At 33.9% G+C, this 22010-nt stretch overlaps 1 protein-coding gene across 12 annotated transcripts in view; it reads left to right on the top strand.

The window, feature by feature from the left end:
- WDPCP (WD repeat containing planar cell polarity effector) overlaps positions 1–22010 on the top strand; it is a 384215-nt gene that overhangs the window by 253869 nt on the left and 108336 nt on the right. For 3 of the 12 annotated variants that reach the window (XM_073791325.1, XM_073791326.1, XM_073791327.1), the window contains exon 16: positions 9116–9173. In XM_073791325.1, coding sequence (XP_073647426.1) covers positions 9116–9123 — 8 coding nt within the window. In that variant the 3' untranslated portion in view covers positions 9124–9173. Of the gene's footprint in view, positions 1–7129; positions 9174–10196; positions 10422–22010 lie in introns of those variants that run through there. The other 9 variants (XM_033838711.2, XM_073791323.1, XM_073791324.1 and 6 more) reach the window with 5 other exon arrangements.

Here is a 22010-nt window from a genome sequence, read left to right on the forward strand (position 1 = left end):
GTCTTTAATCCATTTTGAGTCAATTTTTGTGAGTGGTGTAAGATAAGGGTGCAGTTTCACTTCTTTGCATGCAGTTATCCAGTTTTCCCACTACATTTGTTGAAGAGACTATCCTTTCCCTGTTGAGTAGTCTTGATTCCCTTGTCAAATATTAGCTGATGTAGCTATTCTATTCCATTGATCTACATGTCTATTTTTATGCCAGTACCATACTGTTTTGATTACTATAGCTTTATAGTATAGTTTGAAATCAGGAAGTGTGCTGCCTCCAGCTTCGTTCTTTGTCAGGATTTGTCTATTCAAGGATTTTTGTGGTTCCACACGAATTTAAGGATTGTTTTTCCTATTTCTGTTAAAAAATGCCATTGGAACTTTTTATAGGGGTTGCATTGAATCTGTTGATAGCTTGTGGTAGTATGGTCATTTTAACATTAATTCTTCTAATCCATGAAGATGAGCTATCTTTCCATTTGTGTCATTTTCAATTTCATCAAAGTCTTATAGTTTTCAGTGTATAGATCTTTAATTTCTGTGGTTAAATTTATTCTCATTTTTTATGCAGTTGTAAATGGGACTGCTTTTTTAATTTCTCTTTCTCATAATTCATTACTAGTGTATAGAAACTCAGCTGATTTTTGTTTATTGATTTTGTATTCTCTAACTTTACTGAATTCTTTTATTAGTTCCAACATTTTTTTTGGTGGCCTCTTTAGTTTCTCCATATAATATCATGTCATCTGCAAAATGAGACAGTTTTACTTCTTCCTTTCTGAATTGAATGCCTTTTATTTCTTTTTCTTGCCTGATTGCTCTAGCTAGGACCTCCAATACAATGTTGAATCAAACTTGCCAGGGTAAAATGAGCTTCATTGGTAGTGTGCTAGTGGTGGTATAATGCCACCACAATGTTAAGTATGTAACAGTCAGGCTGCTGTAGCAAGAGACCACAATGATTTAAGAAAGAATTTTATTGGGAGGTGGTAAGGACTGGTAAGGCATCCTGGTATCACATTACTAGGCTCCTTCTATCGTGTTGCTTTGTTATATCTAGGGTATTTTTTCTGTATCTTTGAAGATTTACAGTCCTGCCTTCAAGAAAGAGGAAAAAGAAGGAAGGCACACTCTTTTCTCATTTAGGTACAACCCAGGAGTTGTTACACATCACTTCTGCTCATATCCCATTGGACAGATCCTGGTCACAAAGCTACACCTAACTGTAACAAAGTCTGGGAACTATCTTAATTGAGGTGAGCATACACCCAGCAAAACACCTATAACTAAAAGCAATCACCACTTAGGGGGAAAGCTACAAGTTCATTTGTTACAATGAATTTTGAAGAATAGTATTTAGAAGAAGCAAATAAGCAAAATGGGGGGACAACTTGCTCTATATAATCCTCATATGCACAGAAATGGAAATAATTTAAAAACCCTATTCAAAAATAATTCCCAGCTGCACGTAATGTGGCTGTCTGAATATTAAGAAATTCTTCCAAGTGCATTATATTTCCAAATACATTTATCATATATGATCTTTCAGATACTATGCTATAAAAGGCTGTAGCTTTATAAGTTGCCATCTCCTTTTAAAATATATTTTGAAATTGATATGAAAGATTATTTGTGCATAGTGATGAACTTTAGAGAATACAATATTAAAAATATAGTATAAAGATGACTCATTATATTGGGGACTTCCCTGGCAGTCCAGTGGTTAAGACTCCACGCTTCCAGTGCAGGGGGCACAGGTTCGATCCCTGGTCAGGGAACTAAGATCCTGCATGCTGTACTGTGTGGCAAAAAAAAAAAAAAAAAAATTATTATATTATCACCCAGAGATAACTGATAATATTAGTTAACTTCTTTTTCTTATGCATATATTTAACAAAACTCAAGTCATTTATTTATCTTCCTTTTTGTTACCCAGTGGTATATTGTGCCTACATTCCCATGTCATTAAACACCATTCAAAAGCCTGAATTTTTTTATGTTATCTTCTTCCTAAATACCTTATTGGTTTTACTATAAAATCATGGTACCATTGTACAAGTGTATAAAATTATACCTATAGATGATAAAAGCATGAAAGTTAAGACTCTCTTATACTTAAAATCTCATTATTAATATTTGAAGTTGTGGTTAACTGTTTACCTACATTGTGGTTTAGAAGCTATATTACTTGTTTGACTTAGGAGATGTATTCATGCTAACCTAATTTTGGCTCTACTTTACCTATCTTATATTAATTGTGTCATGATGTCAGTTTTGACCTATACCTTCCCACCTATCTAGGCGTCTTTGTCAAAAGACATAACCCTAAACCCTTCATAATTATTAAACCCTTCATAATTATAAGTGCATCAAAGACTAACTGCTTTGCTTAGCTGCAGAGATCTACACAAGACTGTATCACTTGTATAACTTAAAAGAGACAAAGTTTTCAGTAAAATTCCTAAGAATGCATGATTATCCAAACTTTGTTACTTTCTGTAGTGACATAATGTTGTCAATCACACAATGTGACATATTAAGTAATATCAATTCTTAATTCCCTTACATATAGGTTTTCTCTAAATTAGGTATTGATTTTGAGGTCAAACCTTTCTATCATTTAAATATTTAACATGTTTTTGAATTCTGAAATACACAATATTATGAAACAAGGTGTCATCTTTTCAGGACTCACCTAGTCATAAATTTACAGTAACTTAGCAAAAGATAACAATAATCTTTTCCTATGGAGAAAGGTGCAAACATTAAACTATTTGGGCTTTCCCCTACTTTTTCTCCTTTTCAGAAAGGAGTCAATGTCTCAAACCTTCTTCTCTGACTTACTTATTAGTTAGACTAGTAAACTGTGCTGATACAGGACAGAATTGTTCCCAGTTACATTTTCTGCAAGTAAATAATGAAGAATTTTGCCTGAGGATTGGTATGTTATATTAAGAGTAGCTAATGAAACCATGAAGATAAGAATAAATGGAATATGTGCTAACTTGGCTAGTATGGAGTACAGCAAAAAAAATTTGTACCAATAATCCTGAAATGTGGATAGACAAATAGATTCATGCAGTACGATGCTACAAACTTTAAGATTACTAAGGTGGCAGTCAGGAAAGCTGAGTTCTAGTTTTAGTTAAACTAGTCAAGACTAACCATCTGACATCTTAAGTCACTTTTTGGGGTCTCAGTTTGCTCAACTATAAAATAAGATATAACTAGAAGAGTCTAAATCTTTTCAGCACTAAAATTCTATGTATATGATGACATATGATTAGACAGAACCCAAATTAAAACACTGCAAAATTCTAGACAACATACGACTCTGAAAAACAAATCATTTATGCATATCCACCTAATAGTACAAACCCATACTGAAAAAATAAGTTTGAATATTCTCTTAGAAGGTGAACTGCTTTATTCAAAAACACTTTTGGGGACTTCCCTGGCAGTGCAGTGGTTGAGACTTCGCCTTCCAGTGCAAGGGGTGTGAGTTTGATCCCTGGTCAGGGAGCTAAGATCCCACATGCCTCATGGCCAAAAAAACAAAACATAAAACAGAAGCAGTATTGTAACAAATTCAATAAAGACTTTAAAAGTGGTCCATATCAAAAAAAAATCTTAAAAAAATACTTTTGAATTAAATCCTCTTAAATACTGCCTTTAAAAGACTTACTTTATGCAGAAATTTACTCTAGCATGAGACGTAACATCAAGGTGTCCAAGCAAAGGAGCTAACAGAAACTGAGTAACTTCTAAATAAACAGAATGATTTCACATATAGTCGCTAACAAAAGTCATAAAATTATTGAACTTTAGAGCTGAATTTGGAAGTCTTACAGATATTTTACATGTATTAAATTCTCTTCACAATGTGTCAGAATTTATATCAATTCTTCCTATATTCTTACCATGTCCCCAAGATGTCTCTTTGCAAAAGGAAGTATTTGTTATACAGTTGGTATATAAAGTTTATGAGTTAAAATCATGCATCTGTCTTATCAAAATTTAGTATGTTTACCTGCTTTTAACCATTTTATAGTTCACAAAATGGCTTCATGTAACCATAAATCTGTATTCTCAATGGGAGTAAAGGAAGAGTCAGGGTTTTTCTAGTGACTTACATCCCTTAGGCTTAAAGAAAATAAAATGCCCTTCATTCCCAGGTCTAATCATCCTACAATTTGCTATGGGGTAGAACTCAGTTTAAAGCCGATCTACTTCAGCCCCCACAACAGACATACATACCTACAAAACTTTCAAGAAATACAGATGTCAGGAACTCATAAAGTATTCCAGTGATGCACTAGGGCTGGCTCCTGTGGCCTTCCAAGTGCCAATTAAGGGTATCTCTTCCCAATTCTAAGTTCAGGGACATCATGTTGGTAGCTCAAAACTGGCCATGGTAGGAATAATTTACACCACAGAAATCAAGAAACTGGTTGATTTTGGGAGCTGGTTGTTAGTAATTTAACAGCACGTAACTGAGGTAATCCCAGGTTATGGTTCCTGAAGCCAAGTGTCCACTATCAAAGAAAAGACCTATAACTGTTCCTGATTCAGTTCCTGGAACTGAATTTTGAACATTCATATATCCTTCTCCAGATGGATATAAGAGGGCGTAGGGTCCATATCATACATAATTTATTGTTTGTCTTTGAACCTATATAGCAATGTTGTCCAACAGAAATACAATGCAAGCCACATACCCTTAAATTTTCTACTGTATGTTAAAAGTACATCTCAAATTAGATGTTAAATTTTCATCAGAAATACTTTATCTGTATTTAGATTTCATAAAGTTTTCAGTTGAAGAAGTAATTTCATGTACCCAAGTTGGTCCATACATCCTTAAAAGTTTTACAATTACTGAACTGAGTATCAGTTTTTAAATTTAAAATTTTTTAAATAAATGAAATTTAAAATTTTTTTCCTCAGTCTTACTAGCCATGTTTGAAGAGTTCAATAGCCACACTTAATAGTAGTTACCATATTGGACAGCAGCTGTACAGCACCGGCACCTCAGGGGTTTTCCAGAAGCTTGAGCCTTATGCTGTGCTAGCTTGATGAGTGGAATCAAATGGATTATTTCACTTTTCGGTGCCTCAGTTTTCTGAGACAATAATAATCTTAAAGGAATAATCAATCAATAATTATAACTAATAATAGACATTCTAATGATTGCAATAATCATGAAATCACTCACATGATATAGCAGCTGCCACTTGTGGCATGTCAGCTTATTTAAAAACCAACTCATCAAGCAGTAGCTCATTTTGAAGAAGAGCTTAACCTTATGAGATGTTAGTAGCTATAAATGCTAAGCATTTATAGAGTGTTTTTCACTTTTAAAGGGCTTTACCAGTTGTAGTTAATCTTATAACATAATAATGTATCATTCCTGTTAGTGAATTCCTGAGGTCAAAGAAGGCCTTTCTGCATAACAAAAACCTTCAATCTACTTGTCATATACTCTATACTACAATGTATATAAATCAAAGTGTTAGGTTGAACAAGACAAAATATTCACTTTAAGTAACTTTTCTGATCCTGAGTACAATAAATTAATCTCAACAGAGAAAAATGGTGCTTCTATTATAATGTTCATCACTTGTGTATTGTCTGTGAAACAAGAGTCAAGCACAGCTTTCTTGATTATATAAAAAAGATTTTTAAATCCCATTTTTATGGTACTTAACCTCTAAACTGCCATCAGAAGTATAGTAACACCATCCATTTTTATGGGCTTTCCTGTTTTCTACGTGCTTACCTGCATCATTTTATTATCTCAGCAACCCTAAAAGATAAACAGGACAGATGTTATGCCCATTTTTTGCATAAAATTCAGAAAGGCTGAGTGCCTTGTTTACATAATTACATACTCATCAGTGCAACAGCTAGAGCCAGAATTCAGGTCTTATGATTTTAGCCACCATTTATCAAATACATACTATAAACTGGAGAATATGTTGAAGACCATGCATTATCTCATTAAATGGTCACAGTAATCTTAGATGAAGGAAGTATGATGCAGAAAGATTGTTACACATAAGTCCTTTTTTCTCAAAGCATGTGTTTGTAACTTCTCTACTGTGCTGAATCTAGAAATGGACTATTATCAGGGTAGGAGAATAAAGGAACCAATCTTCATCAAAAATAAAAATTACTATATACTAACACATGTTATTTACCCAGCATAGTGCTAAGCTCTGCAATTACTGTCATGTTTCACATTTATAACAACCAACCGTAAGAGTTAAGTATTAGTTTTCCCGTTTATAAGTAAGGACAGAGACTCAAAGTGACAGAAGCAGAATTTAAAACCATTCCTATTTGACTCCTAATCTCATACTCCGAACCACTTTGCCATTCTTTTTTATTTCAAATCCACTGTAATTTCCCATATTCCTTACTGCCTAATGTTACTTTTTACTTATTTTTGAGTTGTTTTGCTTTTTGTGGGATTTCTTTTTTTGGGTTTTTTTTGGTATTAAAAAAAAGATAGAAGGTTTTCTTTGTCATCTTTGTTTACCATATTATCCTAACAGTGCCAAACACGAGCAGGTACACCATTTTCATAGCATAATGCAGGAAAGTAGCTTTGAGCAGTGTGTCATACAATCTCTATAATAACTTTGAGCAGTGAGCTGGAAGATTATAGTACTACTGTGGAACTGAATTTCTTTACCTTAGCCTTTGAGCTGAACAGTTCATTCACCTATTCAGTGGTAAACTTCAGCAATTTCTCCAAAGTTAAAGGAAATTGACTTGTTCATTCAGTGGGTATGTTGATTTAAAGATGTATTTATAATAACAAAATGAGATAGAGGCATTATTACAGTAAATTTGCTAATAATGTAGCTAAATAATTTACATTAGTGGAGACCATTAAGTGTGGGTGAAGAGTGATTGCTTCAGTCAGAAAAATTATTTTTTCCTACATTACCTGAAATTCTTATGAACTTCTCATTTCATGTTGCCTTAGTAATCAGAAGTAAAAGTGTTTAGATCTTCATAAAACGTTTTCATAACAAATGGCATGTTAACCTAAGCACTGTAAATACTTCGGGGCAAATGTGTTAAAATTCAGTTAGTTATTTTTTCTTTATTTTCTAAATTCTATAATTAGATAGTTACCGTGTTCCTGGTCAGACTGCCTCTAAGAAGGAAGTAAAACAGGTTTGTGCACATACATTCATATGCAGGGTCAAAGGTGAAGACAAAATGTGAAAGAGAAACATGTTGTTTCTAGTAAAACTCTTTCCTTATCTAGAATTAGGTGTACTCATAAATGTATGCACTATAATAATGTGTAGAGATGATTGTTTCATTATTTTTTAATAAAATTTATAGTTTTTATAGGTAATAGTCTAGATATTTGGAATGCATTCATTTAAGCAGAAGAAATAGCTGGCAAATGTTTTATGTCAGGTGGTATGCATGCTAAGTTTATAACCTTTCTTCTCTTTATCCAATGTAAGTTAACTTGATGTGACAGGGTGTGATATATCACAGAGATGACTCAGGTCAGGAATTTCAAGAAATCTTAAAAATAATACCTTTTAAAAGGACTTAAGTAAATAGTACATAAAGATCTGTAGAGTATATAGTCTTTTTTTTTTTTTTTTTACCCTGTTATCTATCAAAGAATTGAGTTCAACTGCTTAAACGTTTAGGAAAGTCTTTTACTCAGAAAAAAGTAAATATTTGCCAATTAGGGTAGGGGAGAAATCTCTAGGTTCCTTTACTGTTAGAGTGCCTACCAGCAGATACATCTGTTTATTTAGAATTTATACATCTATTTGTTGACCAAAAAATTCAATGATAAATTGATGTTTCCATCACCTGCTTTTCCTTTTTTTCTGAAGCCTTTGCAATTATATAGCTGTCATTACAAACTCCTGTCCCAAAGCATGGGGTTTCAATGAAGAATATGGTTAGATCACAAGATTTGCTTCTAAAGGGCTGAATTTTGGTTCTATCATAGGAAAATAAGTGTGTACTTCAGTAAGTGGTAAAGTATGACATACATTTGGAGGAATGTACATACTGTAAGTTTTCAGCTCAGTAAACATACCCATGTAACATCCAGATAATGGAAATGAACTTCATCAGCACTCTAAAAAGGCTCCCTTGTCCCAACTTCTCACGCCTCCAAAGGATAAACATTTCTGACTTCTAGTACTACAAGTCAGTTTTATTTGACCTTGTAAGAGAATCATCTGTCCTTCTCTGGAAATAGGTTCACTCATAAATGTATGTACTTTAGTAATGTATGGAGATGACTAGTAGGGTCTTTTGGGCAGGGTTGAGGTCTGACTTATTTCACATAACATTACTTTTGTGAAATACACCCATATTATTATGTATATAGCAATATGTAACAAAATGTAATCATTTTGTCACTGATGGATATTTCAGTTGTTTCCAGTTTGGGGCTTTTATAAATGTTCTTCTAAATATCCTTTGTAACTATACCTATCCATTTGCGCATACATTCAACTTTAGTAGATACCTCCAAAGATTTATTCAGTAGCTGAAACGATTTACATTTTTGTTATCAGTACATGAGAACTACAGTTTAGCCTCATCTTTGCCAGAAGTTGTTATCCCCTGCCACCATTTTACTCATTCTGAAGGGTGGATAGTGGTATTACATTATAGATTTAATTTGTATTTCCCTGATGACTCATGAAATTGAGCATCCAGTTATATGTTTACCGGAAATTTGAGTATGTTTTGAAGTGCCTGTCAAGACTTCTGATCATTATTCCACTGCATTATCATTCTTTTTTCTTATGATTTTTCAGGAGTCTTTTATATAATCCTGACCTATTACTGCAAATATTTTCTACCACTCTTGGGTTCCCTTTTTTGCTTTTTTAATATTGTAATTTGTTGAGCAGAAGTTTTTAGTAGTAATATGCTACCTTTCCCATTTTTTTCCATTATGTTGATTACATTTTGTGCCCTGTTTAAAACAGTTTGTAGAGATATCTTATGTTATAAAGAGATATCTTCTGTTTTCTTTAAGATCTTTGTCTTAACTTTTAAGTCTTTATTGAATTTGTTACAATATTGTTTCTGTTTTATGTTTTGTTTTTTTGGCTGCAAGGCACGTAGGATCTTAGCTGTCTGACCAGGGATCAAACCCACACCTCCTGCATTGAAAGGTAAGTCTTAACCATTGGACCACCAGGGAAGTCCCTGTCTTACCTTTTATATTTAGATCTATAATCCATATAGAATTGGTTTTTGTATACACTGGGTATTGGTTTTATATACACTGGGCAGGGTTTTAAAAATGTTCGTTTTAACCAAATGGATATCCACAAGAACCAGCAGAACTTATTTAAAAGATCATCCTTTCTCTATTGCACTGCAGTGGCACCTTTGCTGTAAATCAGGTAACTACACTATATTATCATTGTTTCAATAACTATAAATTTGTAAAAGGTCTGGGTTTCTGGTTATGTAAGTCTTCTAGCTTTGTTTTTGTTCAGAATTGCCTTGACTATTCTTAGTCCTTTGCACTTTCATTTCCATTTTATAAACAACTGTCAATTTACACAAAAAATATTGTTAGGACTTTAATTGGGTTTGCATTGAATCTATAAAATCAGCTTATGAAGAACTGACATCTTGAGAACATTGAGTCTTCCACATGCTATATGTCTTTCCACTTATTTAATTCTTTAGTTTTTCCTAATATTTCATAATTTTCAATGCAGAGGTTCTTAAATTTATTTCTAAATATTTAGGATATTTAAGCTATTGTAAATGGCATATTTTGTTTCATTTTTTGTATGCTTTTTTTAAATATAAACATAAAATAAATCTTAGTATATTTGTCTTATATGAACTGATTTAAAAAAAAAGAGACTGAGCAGATACATAGAGCATCGAGAGGGAAATACAGGGCGGCTCATGAGGTTACTTGAGAGAGACTATGTTTATGTTCCTTGAAATCAACAAACAAAACTAATAACCAAATTATAGTGGTCCTTGTCTAGTAGTGGCCCATACCTGAACCACCTGTGAATTGGTTTCTGCTATCTATCTGATCTCTGGTTTTTCATTGGTATGATCTTCTCTCTTGGCTTTGCCAGTTATTTTTATTGAATTCTAATTCTTGATTTCAAAAAATTATAGAGTCATCTATAATGTTATATTCCTCTTTCCTTTTCCTCTGCTAGGTAGAAAGAATGACGGATGACAACCTTAATCAAATCAGAGACTGTGCTAAATTGATGCTGGGTTGTAATTTTGATAAAATTCTGTCTACCTCCAGCCTTCCTCTATATCTATAATGTGTGTGTGTGTACATACATATACAAAGATATATATAATAATGTTATATGTAGTCTGTATTATATAATTCATGTGTCACTAAAATGGAAGAGATAAATATTTTAAAATTTTGTACAGATTTCTATTTCTTCTTAGATGGGATACTGGTGTGCTGCACACTGTTCCACCCTACCTGAAAGCAAAATTTACTTTTTTTCTTTACATATTTTTTAATTGAATTATAGCTGATTTACATTGTTGTGTTAATTAGTGCTGTAGAGCAAAGTGATTCAGTTATACCTATATATACATTCTTTTTTTAAATATTCTTTCCATTATGGTTTATCATACGATATTTTTTTTTACATCTTTATTGGAGTATAATTGCTTTACAATGTTTTGTTAGTTTCTGCTGTATAAGTGAACCAGCTACTTGTATACATATGTCCCCATACCCCCTCCCTCTTAAGCATCCCTCCCACCATCCCTATCCCACCCCTCTAGGTGGTCACAAAGCACCTAGCTGATATCCCTGTGCTATGCAGCTGATTCCCACTAGCTATCTATTTCACATTTGGTAGTGTATATATGTTAATGCTACTCTCTCTTTGTCCCAGCTTACCCTTCCCCCTCCCTGTGTCCTCAAGTCCATTCTCTATCTCTGTGTCTTTATTCCTGTCCTGCCCCTAGGTTCACGAGAACCATTTCTTTTTAGATTCCATATATATGCGTTAGCATACGGTATTTGTTTTCCTCTTTCTGGCTTACTTCACTCTGTATGACACAATCTAGGTCCATCCACCTCACTATAAATAACTCAGTTTCGTTTCATTTTATGGTAATATTCCATTGTATATATGTGCCACATCTTCTTTATCCATTCATCTGTCGATGTACATTTAGGTTGCTACCATGTCCTGCCTATTGTAAATAGTGCTGCAATAAATATTGGGGTACATGTGTCCTTCTAAACTATGGTTTTCTCAGGGTATATGCCCAGTAGTGGGATTGATGGGTCATATGATAGTTCTATTTTTAGTTTTTTAAGGAACCTCCATACTGTTCTCCATAGTGGCTGTATCAATTTACATTCCCACCAACAGTGCAAGAGGGTTCCCTTTTCTTCACAGCCTCTGCAGCATTTATTCTTTGTAAATTTTTTGATGATGGCCATTCTGACTGGTGTGAGGTGATACCTCATTGTAGTTTTGATTTGCATTTCTGTAATGATTAGTGAGGTTGAGCATTCTTTCATGTGTTTGTTGGCAATCTGTATATCTTCTTTGGAGAAATGTCTATTTAGGTCTTCTGCCCATTTTTGGATTGGGTTGTTTTTTTTTTTTAATATTGAGCTGCATGAGATGCTTGTAAATTTTGGAAATTAATCCTTTGTCAGTTGCTTCATTTGCAAATATTTTCTCCCATTCTGAGGGTTGTCTTTTCATCTTGTTTATGGTTTCCTTTGCTGTGCAAAAGCTTTTAAGTTTCATTAGGTCCCATTTGTTTCTTCCTGTTTTTATTTCCATTACTCTAAGAGGTGGGTCAAAAAGGATCTTGCTGTGATTTATGTCATAGAGTGTTCTGCCTATGTTTTCCTTGAACAGTATTATAGTGTCTGGCCTTACCGTTTAGGTCTTTAATCCATTTTGAGTTTATTTTTCTGTATGGTGTTAGGAAGTGTTCTAATTTCATTCTTTTCCATGTAGCTGTCCAGTATTCCCAGCACCATTTATTGAAGAGACTGTCTTTCTTCCCTTGTGTAGTCTTACCTCCTCTGTCGTAGATTAATTGACCGTAGATTTGTGGGTTTATCTCTGAGCTTTCTATCCTGTTCCATTGATCTATATTTCTGTTTCTGTTCCAGTACCATACTATCTTGATCACTGTAGCTTTGTAGTGTAGTCTGAAGTCAAGGAGCCTTATTCCTTTAGCTCTGTTTCTCTTTCTCAAGATTGCTTTTGCTACTCGGGATCTTTTGTGTTTCCATACAAATTGTAAAATTTTTTGTTCTAGTTCCTTGAAAGATGCCATTGGTAGTTTGATAGGGATTGCACTGAATCTGTATATTGCTTTGGGTAGTATAATCATTTTTCTCCCAATCCAAGGACATGGTATATCTCTCCATCTCTTTGTATAGTCTTTGATTTCTTTCATCAGTGTCTTATAGTTTTCTGCATACAGGTCTTTTGTCTCAAGTAGATTTATTTCTAGGTATTTCATTCTTTTTGTTGCAATGGTAAATGGGAGTGATTTCTTAATTTCTCTTTTGATTTTTCATTGTTAGTGTATAGGAATGCAAGAGATTTCTGTGCATTAATTTTGTATCCTGCTACTTTACCAAATTCATTGATGAGCTCTAGTAGTTTCTGGTAACATATTTAGGATTCTCTATGTATAGTATCATGTCATCTGCAAACAGTGACAGCTTTACTTTTTCTTTTCTGATTTGGATTCCTTTTATTTCTTTTTCTTCTCTGATTGCCACAGCTAAAACTTCCAAAACTATATTGAATAATAGTGGTGAGAGTGGGAACCCAAAACTATATTGAATAATAGTGGTGACAGTGGGAACCCTTGTCTTGTTCCTGATCTTAGAGGAAATGGTTTCAGTTTTTCACCATTGAGAATAATGTTGGCTGTGGGTTTGTTGTATATGGCCTTTATTATGTTGAGGTAGGTTCCCTCTTTGCCCACTTTCTGGAGAGTTTTTATCATAAATCAGTGTTGAATTTTGTGAAAAGCTTTTTCTGCATCTACTGAGATTATCATATAGCTTTTATTCTTCAATTTGTTAATATGGTGTATCACACTGATCTGGTTATACTGAAGAATCCCTGCATTCCTGGGATAAACCCCACTTGATCATGGTGTATGATCCTTTTAATGTGTTGTTCGATTCTGTTTGCTAGTATTCTGTTGAGGATTTTTTCATCTATGTTCATCAGTGATACTGGCCTGTAGTTTCCTTTTTTTTGTGACATCTGGCTTTGGTATCAGGGTGATGGTGGCCTTGCAGAATTAATTTGGGAGTATTCCTCCCTCTGCCATATTTTGGAAGAGTTTGAGAAAGATAGGTGTTAGCTCTTCTCTAAATGTTTGATAGAATCCCCATGTGAAGTCATCTGGTCCTGGACTTCTGTTTGTTGGAAGACTTTTAATCACAGTTTCAGTTTCAGTGTTTGTGATTGATCTGTTCATATTTTCTATTTCTTCCTGGTTCAGTCTTGGAAGGTTGTACTTTTCTAAGAATTTGTGCATTTCTTTCAGCTTGTCCATTTTATTGGCAGAGTTGCTTGTAGTAGTCTCTCATGATCCTTTGTATTTCTGTGGTGTTAGTAGTAACTTCTCCTTTTTCATTTCGAATTTTATTGATTTGAGCCCTCTTCCTTTTTTTCTTGATGCATCTGGCCAGAGGTTTATCAATTTTGTGTATCTTTTCAAAGAACCGGCTTTTAGTGTCATTGATCTTCACTATTGTTTTATTCTTCTCTCTCATTTATTTCTGCTCTGATCATTATGATTTAGTTTCTTCTACTAACTTTGGGTTTTGTTTGTTCTTACTCCAGTTGTTTTAGGTGTAAGGTTAGGTGGTTTATTTGAGATTTTTCTTGTTTTCTTAAGTAAGATTATACTGCTATAAACTTCCATCTTAAAACTGCTTTTGCTGCATCCTGCAGATTTTGAATTGTTGTATTTTCATTGTCATTTGTCACTAGGTATTTTTAAATTTCCTCTTTGATTTCTTCAATTATCCACTGGTTGTTTAGTAACATATTGTTTAGCCTCCCCGAGTTTGTGTTTTTTAGAGTTTTTTTTTCCTGTAATTGATTTCTAACCTCATAGAGTTGTGGCCAGAAAAGAAGGTTGCTATGATTTCAGTTTTCTTAAACTTACCAAGGCTTGATTTGTGGCCCAAGATATGATCTATCCTGGAGAATGTTCCATGTGCACTTGAGAAGAATGTATTCTGCTGCTTTTGGATAGAATGTTCTATAAGTATCAGTTAAGTCCATCTGGTCTAACGTGTCATTTAAAAAAATTTTTTTTTTATATTGGGGCACATCTGATTAACAATGTGTTAGTTTCAGGTGTACAGCAAAGTGATTCAGTTATACATATAAATGTATCTATTATTTTTCAAATTCTTTTCCCATTTAGATTATTAAAGAATATTGAGCAGAGTTCCCTTTAGGTAGCTCTACAGTAGGTCCTGGTTGGTTATCTACTTCATACATAGTAGTGTGTACACGTCAATCCCAGACTCCCAATCTATCCCTCCCAGTAACCGTAAGTTTGTTCTCTAAGTCTGTGAGTCTGTTTCTCTTTTGTTGGTAAGTTCATTTGTATCTTTTTTTAAGATTCCGCATATAAGCGATATCATATGATATTTGCCTTTCTCTTTCTGACTTACTTCACTCAGTATGATCATGTCTAGGTCCATCCATGTTGCTGCAAATGGCATTATTTTGTTCTTTTTATGGGTGCATAATATTCCATTTTATATATATACCACATCTTCTTTTTCCATTCATCTATCAATGGACATTTAGGTTGCTTCCATGTCCTGGCTCTAAATATTGCTACAATAAACATTGGGGTGCATGTATCTTTTAGAATTATTGTTTTCTCTGGATATATGCCCAGGAGTAGGATTGCAGGGTCATATGGCAGCTCTATTTTTACTTTTTAAGGACCCTCCATACTGTTCTCCATTGTGGCTGTACCAGTTTACATTCCCACCAAGAGCACAGCAGGGTTTGCTTTTGTCCACACCCTCTCCAGCATTTATTGTTTGTTGATTTTTTGATTATGTCCATTCTGACTTGTGTGAGGTAGTAATCTCATTGTAGCTTTTATTTTTCTGGCCATGCCACACGAATTGCAGGATCTTAGTTCCCTAACCAGGGTTGAACCTGGGCCCTCAGCACTAAAAACATGGAGTCCTAGTCACTGGACCACTAGGGAATTCCCTCATTGTAATTTTGATGTGCAATTCTCTAATAATTAGCAATGTTGTGTATCTTTTCATGTGCCTCTTGGCCATCTTTCTTCCTTGGATAAATGTTTTTTTTAGGTCATTGGCCCATTTTTGATTGGGTTCTTTGTTTTTTTTATATTGAGCCACATGAGCTATTTGTAAATTTTGGAGACTAATGCCTTTTTGGTCACATCATTTGCAAATATTTTCTCCCATTCTGTGGGTTGTCTTTCCATTTTGTTGATGGATTCCTTTGCTGTGCAAAAGCTTTTAAGCTTAATTAGATCCCATTTGTTTATTTTTGTTTTTATTTTCATTGCTCTAGGAGGTGGATTCAAAAACATGTTGCTGCAATTTATGTCAAAGAGTGTTCTGCCTACGTTTTCCTCTAAGAGTTTTAGAGTGTCCGGCCTTACATTTAGGTCTTTGACCATTTTGAGTTTATTTTTGTGTATGGTTACAGAGAATGTTCTAATTTCATTCTTTTACGTGTAGCTGTCCAATTTTCCTAGCACCATTTATTGAAGAGCCTGTCTTTCCTCCTTTGTGTAGTCTTGCCTCCTTTGTCATAAATTAATTGACCATAGGTTCATGGGTTTATCTCTGGGCTTTCTATCCTGTTCAGTCAATCTATATTTTTGGTTTAGTGCCAGTACCATACTGTTTTGATGCCTGTAGCTTTGTAGTATAGTCTGATGTCAAGGAGCCTGATTCCTGCAGCTCTTTCTTTCTCAAGATTGCTTTGGCTGTTTGGTCTTTTGTGGATCCATACAAATTTTAAGATTTTTTTCTAGTCCTGTGAAAAATGCCATTCGTAATTGATAGGGATTGCATTGTATCTGTAGATTGTCTTTGGTAGTATAGTCATATTGACAATATTGAGTCTTCCAATCGAAGAACATGGTATATCTCTCCATCTGTTTGTATCAACTTTGAATTTTTTTATCAGTATCTTATAGTTTTCAGAGTACAAGTCTTTTGTCTCTTTAGGTAGGTTTATTCCTAGGTATTTTATTCTTTTTATGTGATGGTAAATGGGATTGTTTCTTTAATTTCTATTTCTGATCTTTAGTCGTTCGTGTCTAGAAGTGCAACAGATTTCTGTGTATTAAGTTTGTATCCTGCAACTTTACCAGATTCATTGATGAGCGCTAGTAGTTTTCTCATATCATCTTGAGGATTTTCTTTATATAGTATCATGTCATCTGCAAAGAGCGACAGTTTTACTTCTTCTTTTCCAATTTGGGTCCTTTTATTTCTTTTTCTTCTCTGATTGCTGTGGCTAGGGCTTTCTAAACTCTGTTGAGTAAGTGGCAAGGGTGGACATCCTTGTCTTGTTCCTGATCTTAGAGGAAATCCTTTCACTTTTTCACTGTTGAGAATGATGTTACTGTGGGCTGTGGTATATGGCCTTTATTGTGTTGAGGTTGGTTCCCTCTATACCCACTTTCTGTAGAGTTTTATCATACATGCATATTGAGTCTTGTCAAAAGTTTTTTCTGCATCTATTGTGATGATCATATAGTTTTTATTCCTCAGTTTGTTAATGTGGTGTATCACACTGATTGATTTGCGGATACTGAAAACTCCCTGCATCCCTGGGATAAATCCCACTTTACCATGGGGTATTAAATATCAAGTCCATCTGGTCTAATGTGTCATTTAAGACCTGTGTTTCCTTATTGATTTTCTGTCTGGATGATCCGTCCACTGAAGAAAGTGGGGTGTTAAAGTTCCCCCACTGTTATTGTGTTACTGTTGATTTCTCCTTTCACGGCTGTTAGCATTTTGCCTTATATACTTAGGTGCTCCTATGTTTGCTGCATATTATTTACAATTGTTATATTTTCTTCTTGGATTGATCTTTTGATCGTTATGTAGTGTCCTTTGTCTCTTGTAACAGTCTTTAAAGTCTAGTTTGTCTGATAAGAGTATTGCTACTCCTGATTTCTTCTGATTTCCATTTGCATGAAATAGCTTCTTCCATTCCCTTTACCTTCTGTCTGTATGTGTCTCTAGATCTGAAGTGGGTCTCTTTTAGACAGCATATATACGGGTCTTGTTTTTGTATCCATTCAGCCAGTCTGTATCTTTTGGTTGGAGCATTTAATCCATTTACATTTAAGGTATTTATCCATATGTATGCTCTTATTACCATTTTGTTAATTGTTTTGGATTTGTTTTTATAGGTCTTTTATCTTCCCTTCCTCTTTCATTCACTTCACTTGTGACTTGAAGATTATTTTTAGTGTTATGTTTGGATTACTTTTTCTTTTTTGTGTCTGGATTGCTTTTTCTTTTTTGTGTCTGTATCTGTTGTAGATGTTTGGTGGGCTGTTCTCTTGAAGTTTTGATATAGCAGTCTGTATATATACAAGATTGTTTTAAGTTGCCGGTCTCTTAATTTCAAATGCATTTCCAATATCCTGCATTTATATTCTCCTCTTCCCACGACTCCTGGGTTTGATGTCATATTTTTGTGTGTATGATTTCCTGCCTTTATGTTTGCCTTTACCTGTGCATTTTTCCATTCATAATTTTCTTTTTTCTAATTGTGATCTTTTCTTTTCCACCTAGAGAATTTCCTTTAGCATTTGTTGTAAAGCTGGTTTGGTGGTGCTGAATTCTTTAGCTTTTGCTTGTCTGTAAAGCTTTTGATTTCTCCATCAGGTCTGAACAACAGCCTTGCTAGGTATTCTTGGTTGTAGGTGTTCTCCTTTCATCAGTTTAAATTATATCCTGCCACTGTCTTCTGGCCTGCAGAGTTTCTGCTAAAAAATATCAGCTGATATCTTTATGGGGATTCCCTTGTATGTCATTTGTTGCTTTTGTCTTGTTGCTTTTAATATTTTCTCTTTGTCTTTTTAACTTTTCTCGGTTTGATTAATATGTGTCTTAGCATGTTCCTCCTTGGGTTTACCTTGTATGAGACCTGTGTGCTTCCTTTCTCATGTTAGGGAAATTTTCGACTATAATCTCTTCAAATATTTTCTCAGGCCCTTTCTCACTCTCTTCTCCTTCTGCCACCCCATAATGAAAATATTGGTGTGTTTAATGTTGTCCCAGAGGTCATTGAGGCTGTCCTCATTTCTTTTCATTCCTTTTTCTTTATTCTGTTCTGTGGTACTGATTTCCCCCACTCTGTCTTCCAGCTCACTTATTCATTTTTCTTTCTCCCTCATTTATTCTGCTATTGATTCCATATATGACAAGCCCACAGCTTATATAATACTCCACAGTGGAAAGCTGAAAGCTTTTCCTCTAAAATGAGGCAGAAGACAAGGATGCCCACCCTTGCCACTTTGAATCAAAATAGTATTAGCACTTCTAACAAGAGCAATTAAGGAAGAAAAAGAAAGACATTCAAATTGAAAAGGAAGAAGGGAAAACTGTCCCTACTTGCAGATGACATATTATATAGGAAACCCTAAGGACTCCCCGCCAACAAAACCATTAGAATTAATAAATTCAGTAGACTTTCAGGATACAAAATCAGTTTTCAAAAATCTGTTGCATTTTTATAAACTAATAAATATTGATCTATCAATCAGAAAGAAAAATTAAATTAATTAAGAAAAATATCCTATTTTCAATTGCATCAAAGCAAATAAAATACCTAGGAATAAATTTAACCAAAGAGGTAAATAACCTGAACACTGAAAACTATACAAGATTGAAAAGAAATTGAAGACACACAATAAGTAAAAGATAAATCATGTTCATGGATTGGAAGAATTAATATTGTTAAAATTTCCATACTACCAAAAGCAATCTACATATTCAATGCAATCCCTATCAAAATTCCAGTGGCATTTTTCACAGAAATCAAACAAACAATCCTAAAATTTGTATGGAAATACAAAAGACCCCCTAATATAGAAGCAGTCTTGGGGAAGAAGAGCAAAGCTGGAACACCACACTTCCTTGTTACTGTGGTAATCAAAACAGAGTGGTACAGGCATTAAAACAAACAAACACAGAGACCAATGAAACAGAATAGAGAGCCCAGAAATTAATCCATGCAAATATGGTCAACTAATTTACAACAACGGAGCCAAGAATACTCAACGAGGAAAGGACAGTCTCTTTAATATGTGGTATTAGGACTGTACAACTGTACAGCCACATGCAAAAGAATTACAGAACCACTATCTTATAGCATACAAAAAAATTAGCTCAAAATGGGTTAAATACTTGAATAAAGCCATAAAGCTCCTAGAAGAAAACATAGGTAAGCTCCTTGACATCATTTTTGGCAATGGTATTTTGGATTTGACACGAAAAGCAAACACAAATAAGTGGGACTACATCAAACGAACTGTAACCACCAACAAAATAAAAATGCAGCCTACAGAATGAGAGAAAATATTTGCAAATCATATTTCTGATAAGGGGTGAATATCCAAAATATATAAAGAACTCATACAACTAAATAGAAAAAAATTAAACAATCCAATTAAAGATGAGCACAGGATCTGAATAGACATTTTTCCAAAGAATACATACGAATGGCCAAAAGGTGCATGAAAAGATGCTCAACATCACTAATAATCAGGGAAAAATGCAAATGAAAACAACAATGAGACAGCACTTCACACCTGTGAGAATGACTATTCTCAAAAAGACCAGAAATAACATGTGTTGGTGAGGATATCAGGAAAGGGACCTTATGAACCTTTGGTGTGAGTATAAATTGGTGCAGCCACTATGGAAAACAAACAGTATGGAGATTCCTCAAAAAATAAAAAATGGAACTATCATATGATCAAGTAATTCCACTTCCAGGTCATTTATCTGAAGGAAACAAAGACACTCAAAACGGTATCTGCGTGCTCATGTTCACTGTAGCATTATTTACAATAGCCAAGACGTAGTATGTATACATGTGTGCACACAGACATGTAATACTATTAAGCCATAAAAACGATGGAAATCTTGCCATTTGTGACAATGAATTTTGAGAGCATTATGCTAAGTGAAATAAATCAGAGACATACAAATACTGTATGATCTCACATATGTGTGGAGACTAAGAAAAACCTATAGATACAGAGAACAGATTGGTAGTTACCAGAGGCAGGGCTAGATGAAATGAGTGTTGTTGAAAGGTACAAAGCTCCAGTTGTAAGATAAATAAGTCCTGGAGATGTAATGTACATCATGGTGACTACACTTAACAGTACTGTATTGTATATTGAGAAGTTGACACGAGTAAATATGAAAGTTCTCATCACAAGAAAAATAATTTTAACTGTGTATGGTAGTGGATGTTAACTAAACTTTTAATCTTTATATATTTGTGATACATATCATAATAAAATCATGTGTACACCTAAACTAGTACAATGTCATGTCAATTATGTATCATTTTAAAAAGAGAGAACAAAGAGAAAACAAAATATGAAATTACATACGTAAGCAAGCCCTAACATGGCAATAATTAAATGTCAGTGGTCTAAATACATCAATTTAGAAACAGAGATTTGGCTGGGGGATAAATTGGGAGACTGGGATTGAGAAATACGCACTACTATATATAAAATAGATAACTAATAAGAACCTACTGTGTAGCACAGGGAACTCTTCTCAGTACTCTGTAATGACCTGTATGGGAAAAGAATCTAAAAAACAGTGGATATATGTATATGCATAACTGATATACTCTGCTGTACAGCAGAAACTGACACAACATTGTAAATCAACTATACACTAATAAATAAAAAATTTTTAATAGCTGAGATTTGCAGAATATTAAAAAGAAATGACCCAGTATATATACTGTTTACTGGAAACTCATTTCAGATATAATGGTACAGGTAGGCTGTGTGTAAAAGGATAGAAAAAATATATACTATCTAAACATTAATCAGAAGAAATCAGGACTGGTTCTACTAATGTCAGATAAAGTAGACTTCAAAGAGAACAAAATTACCATGGACACAGAGGGATATTATATAATCATAAAAGAGCAACCCAAAAAAATAAAAAATAAAAAAAATAAAAGAGCAACCCAAAAAGACGACATACTAAGCCTAACTGTGTATGCACTAAACAAAAGAGCTACCAAATATATGAAGCTAAATAAATAAAGACAGAACTGAAAGAATTAGACAAGCCCATGGTTGTTAGAGACATCAACACCTCTCTCTCAACAACAGCAGAACAACTAGACAGAAATTCTGCAAGGACAGAAAACTCAACATCACCATCAACTACCCAACAACTCCAGAATGTATTTACTTCTCCATTGCTTGTGAAATATACACCAAGAGAGACCATATCCTGAGCAAAAAACAAATCTCAACAAATTTAAAAGAACTGAAACCACAGAGTGTGTGTTCTCTGGATTTTATGAAGTCAAAGTGGATACCAATAATATAGAAAAATAATCTAAATATAACAGGAAAATCTCCAAAGACTTGGAAGCTAAAAAGTACCCTTCTAAATAATCCATGAGTCAAAAAAGACGAAGGCTCAAAGGAAATTTAAAAATAAATTGAACTGAATAAAAATGAAATATGAAATATTGAAACTTTGTGGGACACAAATGCCAAAAGGCATAGGCTTCTATTAGATTAAAAGTTTAAATCATTACTCTAAGTTGTCACCTCAAGAAACTAGAAAAGGAAGAGAGAAAAAAAAAAAAAACCAACGTAAGCTGAAAGAAAGATGTAATAAGAAGAGCATAACTCAATACAATTGAAAACAGAAAAACAAGAGAAACACAAGGCTGGTTCTTTGA

This window comes from Tursiops truncatus, chromosome 14 (assembly GCF_011762595.2).
Source record: "Tursiops truncatus isolate mTurTru1 chromosome 14, mTurTru1.mat.Y, whole genome shotgun sequence".
Lineage (NCBI taxonomy): Eukaryota > Metazoa > Chordata > Mammalia > Artiodactyla > Delphinidae > Tursiops > Tursiops truncatus.